Raw genomic sequence first — 9,410 nt, 5'->3', positions numbered from 1 at the left:
GTTTGGTGAAAGAACAGAAAATATTTTATTTATTGAACCAAAAATCAGCCTGACCCACTAAATTAAATTATTGAAGAGAAAGAACTGAAACCAGTACACTTATAGTGGCCATGTTTATGTTAAGGAGATATAGAGGCTAAAAATAAGAAAAACAAACTAAACCTGTTAAATCTTAACCAAGTTAAGGTTTCTATGCAGAAAATTCTTTGATGTGACATTGAACACAGAAATGATTTATCAGTAACCACGGGTGCAACTTAATTTGTGTACATTAATCATTTTAATGTTTTACACATGCCTCAAACTAAAGAAAAACAAAGCTGAGCATGCTCCCGTTTGCTAAGAGAAGCATAAAAAGTAGTTAGACATCAAATATACTTTTTCTTTACAGTACTCTGTTCAAGCAAGATTTACAGAAACATCATTTACTTCCATTTTCAGCTCATTGTTAAGATATAAATCAGTTCATTTTACAGAAAGTACATTCAATTTGAAAAGGGGTTCAAAGCTGTTTTTCAAAGTTTCACACAGTAAATTGAATCAGTCACATTTTAGAGCACACAGCTTGTAGTTTTTTTTGCAATCAACATTTAAAATATAAATTATTTCTTGCCCTGACTGTCACACAAATGCATTTTTAATTTTATACAGAAAACATAAAGCTGAAAAGAAGAGTTTTCACTGCCTGTGAGAAAAACATTAATTTTTAAAAGCCTCCCGCTTGATCTAAAAGAAGAAATCTAAACTGAGACTGGAAATTTTTCCATACTTCATCATTCCCACATATGTAAATAAAAAAATTAAAAAAAATCTACATGTCTGAAACACAGAATTTTTTTTCAAAGGTGATTTTTTTTGTCTTCAATGTGCCACATCACAATTTAGGTTATAGTGCTGCTTGATTATTCCAAACAAAATTTATCAGGAAATGCAGTCACTGCTTTTTTGACCCCTTGACCTTTTGAGATTGGGGCTTGAAACTGGACCCGCTACACTCCGACATGCTTTCGAAAACTATATTTACAGACAAAAGATTGCAGACTGCTTCAAAGAATAAATTTAGTGTACAATAATTCAGAGAAGAACTGACATTTTGAAACTGAGGTGAATAAAAGGGAATAAAAAGTGATGTGCCAAAAAGAGGCCAAGTTCAGACACGAAGCCTATGAAGTAAATATTTTGCATGCCAATGTCCAGAATGACAAAATAAAAAGTCTGAAAATCTATACCTTTGTCTGGAATTTGGGCTGGAAAATGTACAGAAACCTAGTTTTAATACGTCGTGAAAATGTAAACAAATCATCTACAGTTAAGTTACTAAACTCAGAACAAACTTTGGAAAAATGATTTTCAGAAACTGAACACAATTCAAACCACTGCAGGGATTCTGAAGATTTTAGAGAACACTTCCTGATGAATCCCCTCAGTCGCCTGAAAAATTACTCAAAACAAAAGTTTAATCAGCAACATTAAAGTGAAATTGCTTTCATGATGACAGCATGATTGAGTTAATACAACAGTCACAGTTTTCTACAGGCACATGATTAATGTGAATGAGTCAAAGCAGGAAACGGGAGGTTAAAAATCAGATCAGTATCTTGATGAAACAGAAAGTAAGCAGCAGATCCTGAGAATCAGAGGGTTAAGGCTTTTCTTGAACAGTCAGAAACATTAAACTGTTTTACAAGCTTCAAATGAACAATCTTTGGTTGAATTAGTGCATAGATGCAGGAGCCCAGATATGAATGACAGATTCAAAAAGGCACTTACAGATTTTCTTAAATGAACTATTTGCTTTGTGTTACTCATTCTAGGTAGTCTTCCCTGCGTTTCTTGCGATAATGAAAGCCATCCCGTGAGTTCTGAAGTGTGTGTTGAGATCTGTTGCTTTTTCAAAGTGTTTACCGCACACCTTACAGGCCAGCGCTCCGTCGTCATCCTTCCCCTGACCTGCCAGAGGTTGACTGGTGGGTGAAGCCGGCTCTGAGCCGTTCAGGGAGCTCCTGTCCTCGTGGTTCTTGGAGTTCCCAGCAGAGGGCGACGGAGACACGACGGGGCTCTGCTGGCTGTCGCTGAAAGCATCTTTGAGCTTGTGGATGATGAAGCGATGGCGGGACAGGGAGGAAGGGGATGTGAAACAGGCGCCACACTGCAGACACTGCAGGCCGCCGCCCTCCGTCCCGCCTCGCCTGTGCTGGCTGATGTGCTCCAGGAACCTGGGCTTGTCCTCCGTGGTGAAGCCGCAGGGAGCGCAGCTGAACCCAGACTCGGGCTGGATGTACGGAGCCGCGGTCGACCGCAGCTTCTTTGCTGGACTCGCTCTGTCCGTCGTCTCTGCGTCCTGCTCCGTCTTCACGGCGGCTCGACGTCTCCTGCGGGACACCGAGCTGCTGTCGTGCTCTGAGGAGCTGTCGGCTTCGTCGGCCCCCTGTGTGCAGAGCAGACACAGACATTCAGCGGTTTCCCGGTTGTCTCCAGCTTCAGCTTCCTGTTGGAGGTTCAGCAGGGAAAGCAGCTCACCAAAAGCGAGTCCTGACCCGGGCTGGTCATGCTGTGTCTCATCTGGATGTGGCGCTCCAACATCGACCTGCTGCTGAACGCTTTCTTACTCTCAGAACAATATCTAAAAACAACACAAACTTAGTGTTTATAGAAAGAAAAGCATTTATTACGGCATGATAAATTTAAAAAGTTTTTTTTTTGGTAAACTTTGGTAAACTTTGCAATAATTGCACTTAATTATTATTATTGTAAAGCTTGAAGTAGTTTTAAGTTGTTGCAGTTGCACTCACTGTGTTGGAATTAGAATGTCAATGTATTAAAAAACTGTATATGATGATGATTTTAAATCTGCAAAGTTTGGGATGACAATATTAGTTGCACATCTTAAGCAGTCAATCCGTGTCAGCTGTGGCGACTGACAGCAGTGAGAGGCTGAATCCTCACATTAGTAAGCAAACCCAGCCTGCAGCTCCAGGAATACAATCATTTATTCTCAAACGCTGCCTTGCTCTATCAGTTTTCCACTCATCAATGTTGAAATGAAGAGGACATAATAGTAAAAAAAAAAAATCCAGGCCTAATTGGAGCTCAAAATGTATCACTTATCAAAATAAAATTCTACTTTTACGGATTTCAATTTTTTTTTTATTTCAATGGCTGAAATAAATTTCTTTTTTGTCGAGTTTCTAATCTGATGATGCTAACTGAACAAATAAAATCTAAGATCTGTACACTAGTTTGCCATTTTCCCCCAAAGGCATGGAAAATTAGATATTAAATAAGTCAGGGTTTTGGAAGCAGGGTGTGGACTGAATAAACTCACTGGCAGCGGAAGCCACGGCTCATGACTTTGTGTTTGTCTCTGATGTGGCGCCTCATGCTGGACGTGGTGGTGAAGGAGCTCTCGCATTTGTTGCAGGGAAACTTCTTCAGAAACTAAACATTGTAGAAAATAAGAAGCACATTTCAAATCATTTCTATTTTGGCCTCCTAATTTCTAGTGTAAGTCTTTAGAGATGCGTCCCCTGACCTTGCCGTGCTGTTCGCCCATATGAGAAATGTATTCCTCCCGTTCTGTGAACTGAGTGTTGCATGAGCGACATTTCCACACTGCGGGTGCTTTCATCCTTTCAGGCTTCACCTTCTCCTTCCCCATCCATTCCTCCTCTGAGCTCTCTGGTTTTCCAGCCAAATGTGAGACAGCCACTGGAGGTGAAGGCAGCTCTTCTTTCAATGTGGGAGCCTTGTGGGTCTGAAGTAGAGAACGAGCCAAACATAAATCATCAGACAAAGGCTGCGGAAGAGTTTTGTGAGGTTACCTTTAATGCATACGGACATGTACCTTGAAATGATCCAGCAGGGAGTTCCTCTGGGAAAACAGCTTGGTGCATTCAGGGCATTTGAACACATGCACTTTCTGATTGGCTAAGTGACTGTCGAAGTGGGTGTACAGCAGCGGCTTGTGAGTGAAAACTGTGTCACACATGACACATTTATAAATCAGCCTGTAAGGAGTTACAAAACAGTCAGGAAACTTAAATGAATATGGTTTGTTTAAGGAGCACATGAAAATGGATGAACTGTATTTACATGGCCTTTGCGTCCGTGAGGTCTGAATGCTGAGCTGAGATGTGGTTCTGGATGCTGGGGGCAGATTTGAAGGCCATGGGGCAGCTGGGGCATTTATGGAACATGTCACAATGAGCCTGCTGGATGTGGGACTTCACAGAGTTCAGCCCTCCAAACACCACCAGGCAACTGGAACATCTGCACAGAGCAACGGGAACAGACTGAGAAACATGACTGGTGCAAAGGATTTGAACAACAACCCCAGGAAAGAAAGCAAATCCCTACAACTCTGCTGGAATAAAAACAACTTTATGGGGATTTAGAAGCACAGAAATGCTTGCTTTTAATGCACCTGTAGCCGATGCGGCGGGAAAAGTGCAAGCAGCTCTCCTGCAGGTGTTTTTGAAGCAGCTGCGGCCTGGCGGTGCCGCCGCACTCTGGGCAGACGTGTGGCGAGGAGCCTTGGTGGATTCGCTGATGGGCTGCGGCGCTGCAGCTGTTGGGCAGGAGCATGGGAGGAGAGCACTCTGTGCAAGACTACAGGTAGCAGCAAGGACATAAATAAGATAAGAAATGGGTGAAAACTACTTATTTGACATAAAATGCTCACATTACTACAGACTATAACTTGAGGCAATCATACTCATTTTAAAGCATTGGGTCGGATAAATGACACATTCTGTCACACTAAAACTGCAAATATGGCTGAAACACGGCAATGTCACATCCTTTGCCTACTTCTGTTTATTTCAGCTTTTTTGTATCTTTTATAGATTTCAAAAAATTCCTCTGCGTGTTTTTGCTCTCATTATGTTCAGTCTTCAGATAAAAAAAGAAACACTGTCCCACTTGCTCTGAGGGTTCACGATATAATCGGTTTAACTCTCTTTCCAACCCTAATTCTGATCCTAATTAGGAGAAAAGGCAAACAATACAAAGGTGATTGTTTTCGGTTTTAAAAAAAAAGAACTCCATTGGTACACCATCTTACTACCTTCACTTTTGTTTACAATAGTGCACCTAAGTAAAACTTACAGTGCTTTTAGCTGATTTGACCTCTTGAAAATGGTCAGAAACCTCCTCTTTGCTGCCAAACTGAGTCTGACACTCAGGGCATTTGTTATTTGTGTACAGCAACATATCTGTTTCTTTCTTGGACGGTGCAGTTTGATGTGCCGGCTTTAGAGCGACCTGGCCTAAAAAACAAAAAGAAAGATCACAAGAAGAGATTCCAGTCTTCACTTTAAGGAGAAAAAAGGCACAATCCTCCTCTCACCCCCTGCTGCAGCTGCAGATTCAGGCTGGCTGATCATCTGCTCCACAGGTACAGGCTTCATGACCAGATGTGAGCACTGCATGATCAGGCCTTTCTCTTTGTGCTCTCGGGCGTGCAAAAGCAAGCTGCACTTGTTGAAGAAGGCCAGCCGCTTGGCGCAGTGATTGCACGTCACCTCGATCCTGAGCGAGCGCCTGTCGTAGTGCTGCGCCAAGCTGTGCTCCAGGGCGAAGGCGTCGCCGCACTCCAGACACCGGTAGCCCTGCAGGGAAGCAAGCAGACGGGGAAAACTGACCATCTGATCTGGACACTGAAGATACACTAAATCTTACCAAGTATTTTTGGTCTAGTTTCTTGGGCAAATATTTTAGCACACTTAAAATGACACAAAACAAGTAACTTTTCAGCTTGTTTTAAGTAAGCAATTCCTTAATATTGATTTTTTTAAAAAGTACTAGTTATGAGTGAATTAATCTGCCAGTGGAATAAGACATTTTTCCCATTTTACATCTGTAATATGTTCATACTAAGTTGATTTTACATGAGCAGATCATGATGTTTTGTTCCACTGGCTGATTACTTTGCCTTTAGTACTTTTTCATCAATATTAAAGAATTACTTGTTTAAATCGAAATGAAATGTTAGTTTTGTCTTATTTCATGTATATTTGCACTGAAACTAGACCAGAAATACTCTGTATAATTTTGTGTTTTTTGCAGTGGAGGAATTTTTACATTTTTTCTAACTATTCAGATAAAAATGTGTTACAAATTACTAGAAACAATAACATTTCTTTATAAATTAACTGTAGCGGTGTAGGCTCACCTGTGATGGAAGGGAAATGCCCCACTCTGCTGGTACTGGGGAGCTCAGATCTGGTTTATAACTGGGCAGAAGGTTTTTGTTATTGAGGATTTTGTTGAAGGCTTCCACCAGGTTGGTCTGGCTCTTGGAAATGATCGCCCCGGTGTTATTGACTATAGAGGCCGGCCTGCTGCTGGTTTGGGGCACCAGAGGTGCTGGCAGGGCGATCCCACTGTTGAGAGTTTTCTTGCCAAGGCTGCGGAGGTTGATTGCACCTGGGTTGGCCCTGGAGGAGGAGGGGGAGGAAGAGACGGACGGCAGTGTTGCAGTCTTAGTGATGCTGACTGCTGTGGGGGACACTCTCTGCTTTTTCTCCTTCACTGTACTGACACTTTCTGCTGTTGCCGCTGTAGTTAAGTCCGACTGCTGTTGCAGCTCCTTTTTGGACTTTACCGCTTGGCCTTCTGAAGATGGTTTGGAGCTCTCCGTGTCTTTCGTAGAGGCTTTTGCGATTCGTTTAGGAGCCAGATTAGTCACAGTTCTTGTGATGCTGCCTATTGGCATTTTAATTTTAACTTTGAGTGGTCTGGGTGGGGAGGATGGTGTCTCTGTGTGCTCGCTACCAGCATGGCAATTTTCATTTGATTTTTCTCCATCTGCTGTCATCTTTCCACCCAGATCTTCAGTTTCCTGAGATCTGTCCCCCTCTTGCTGCTCAGCTTCAGCAGGAGGATCTTTTTCCAGGAGTTTCTCCTGATTCAGATCTGAGCCTGATGTTGATCCATAATCAGAGCTTCTGTTCCTGTTGAACAGAAGCCCGGTCTCACTGGGTGGGGGGCTCTCGGGTGAGTCCCTCTCATCGATCACATGCTCTGGGTATTTCTCCTCCTTCAGTGCCGCTGAGTTTGTGTCGATGGCAGAGAGGCTCTGGGGTTGTGGAGCTGTGGAGGAAGAGCTAGATTTCGAAGGCCGTTCCTCTTCCTCTTTTGGGGATTTAGGTTTTGCAGAAAGACTGGGAGGCTGCGGAAAAATAGAAGATGTGTCCTCATACGCCAGAGGATGATCCAAAATGAGTTTTTCTCGCCGTTTGCGTTTTGGAGGGGAGAACATCATCGATTCTGGGCTCTCCTGAATCACCAGCGGACTCCCGAAGTCCGGATCGGACTCATCTTCATCGGTGTCCGCATCACATTTGGTTTCAACTGTCATGCTTCCGTTTTGTTGCAAAGGAGGCGACAAAGGATTAGCAGGTTTTTCCTGCTGAGGTGAGCAAGGGATTAATGAAGGTGGGGAGCGAGGAGATAATCGGGTGGTACCAGCTGGCGTTGAAGACTGCGGGTACAGAAGGGGCGACAAACTGTTAATAACATCAGCGGTGGGTCCGGCTCCTTCGTCGCCCTCGTTATCACTCAGCGGGGAGCTGAAAGGAGGAGGCTCGGACCAGGGTTGTGCGCTGGCCTGTGCCTGATTTATAGCTTGAGCTTCCTCAAAGCCATTGGTAATCTGAGGCTCCATGGCAGCGCTGGCAGGCAGTTTGGGCTCCAACTCTGAAGTGAAATCCTCTAACTTGACTGGAACCTGAGAGGTTAAGGCACTGCTCGGAGGATTATCAGTTTTATCCCTTGCAGACCTGTCTTCTTCCTCCAGAGACTCAGAGCGAACAGTGTTCTTCACTATGACGCTGACCACAGGCGGCTCAGAGCTGGGGAAGCATGAAGAGGTCCCACTCTTGCTTCCCCCGGGCGCACTAGCAGCACCTCCATCCCGCTGCTCGGCTGGGTTTGACTGAATGGCCTCTTGTGCGTCAATGTCAGGGATGTCGAAAGCCGCGAGCAAGTCATCAAAATCAGGGGTCTTCATGTCCCCCATCGCCGAGCCCCGAAACCTGCAGAAGTAGCAAGCTGAGTCAGTGATAGCAGCGTGAACTCGGCTAACAGTTGCGAGTTAATACTGAGTTACAACCGAGCAGCTGGTGAATTAAAACCATTGCATTGCCAAAACAGGCTGCGCATTCTGTGCATGCAGGTATTTGATGTGTGCAAAACAAGAGACAACGAATAACAGTTAAAGGTCAGACAGTAAAAAGAGCTTTCAAACTTTATCTGCAACAAGTTGGAGCTAGCAGCGTTAGCCGCTAACTGTTAGCATCCCGCGCTAGCGCCCACAGAGCTCTTAAAACGCCTTCATGTAACAAATAAGGCGGTCAGTGAATCACGGTCTGGTTCAATCGCGTCATATACACGTTGCGCTTTCCTTCATCGCCAAACTGACAGATAATGTTGCTACCTGACGGTTAGCGAAGTTGGTTCCTGACTTTTCCTCCTGGTCCCGTCAGTTTTCCGTCAAAAACTCTGCGACAGTCGATTCAGCAGCAGCAGCAGCAGCAGCAGCAGCAGGTCAACAGTCTGAGCACAAATAGCCTCACGGTCCTCTGAACCAAACATTAGCATATCACTATTTAGATTACTCTTTTCTATATGTGCAAATAGATTATCAAATACTAAATACCACACAAAATAAGCATTATTTATATATTTTTTGTATACCATAATTGTGTCGATGTGTAGAATTGGGTCAAATATGTAAATGATTCATATAAATGACTGTTATATATATTGAAGAAAGTAGTGAGAACACTTCTTTTCTACTTCTACCTACTTTACGTTATGCAGTTTGATTTGGCTGTGTTCAAAATAAACGTCATCGCTTCAATAATAATACTAGGTAATTTGATTATTAATCGTTTGGGATTGGATTGTTAATAGTACTCTGCAGTAATAATTTAATAGAAATAAATTTTTGTTTTTAATTAGTACTTAATTATCATTAGGATATTGTTACTATTGTAATCTATAACTTCCACATACTCAAATAAAGCAGTTTTTAACATAAAAACATAAATAAATAAAAGGTTTTCCACTACGTCGTGTTTTAAAAATGGAGAAAGCTCAATTCTGAAGAAAAATTGAGCCTTCACTTGTGAAATGTTACTTGAGCGATAAGTTTCCCATGTCAGTACTATCTTTTGCAAAGACAGGATTTTATCTGCAGTTATTTCTACAATTCTTTTCATTGTTTAAAATAATGAAAAAATACATTCAAACTAATACACCATCCCTGTAAAGCCCACAACATGAAATAACTGACAGAAAATTCCAAATCTTTGAAACTGGAGCCTTTATTGGTCCCTCTGAACAAAGCAAAAAAAAAAACATTCAAATATCATTTTCCATATATGAGTTTCATTTTGTATCATATT

The 9,410-nt window shown here is 42.6% G+C and overlaps 1 protein-coding gene across 1 annotated transcript; it reads right to left on the bottom strand.

The window, feature by feature from the left end:
* Positions 1 to 251: 251 nt before the first annotated feature.
* znf687a (zinc finger protein 687a) lies at positions 252 to 8,526 on the bottom strand. Its single transcript, XM_055047612.1, has 11 exons — positions 8,438 to 8,526; positions 6,173 to 8,036; positions 5,348 to 5,609; positions 5,107 to 5,267; positions 4,424 to 4,608; positions 4,093 to 4,269; positions 3,845 to 4,007; positions 3,533 to 3,754; positions 3,326 to 3,438; positions 2,521 to 2,623; positions 252 to 2,428 (listed from the first exon to the last, which is right to left on the bottom strand). The coding sequence occupies exons 2-11, from the start codon at positions 8,018 to 8,020 to the stop codon at positions 1,811 to 1,813; spliced, it is 3,852 nt and encodes a 1,283-aa protein (XP_054903587.1). The 5' UTR covers positions 8,021 to 8,036; positions 8,438 to 8,526; the 3' UTR covers positions 252 to 1,810.
* Between the last annotated feature and the right edge of the window lie 884 nt (positions 8,527 to 9,410).

This window comes from Poeciliopsis prolifica, unplaced genomic scaffold, assembly GCF_027474105.1.
Source record: "Poeciliopsis prolifica strain line A6 unplaced genomic scaffold, Auburn_PproV2 SCAFFOLD026, whole genome shotgun sequence".
NCBI lineage: Eukaryota > Metazoa > Chordata > Actinopteri > Cyprinodontiformes > Poeciliidae > Poeciliopsis > Poeciliopsis prolifica.
Note: the sequence above shows the minus strand (reverse complement) of the source record. Positions and strands in the feature narration are given on the sequence as shown.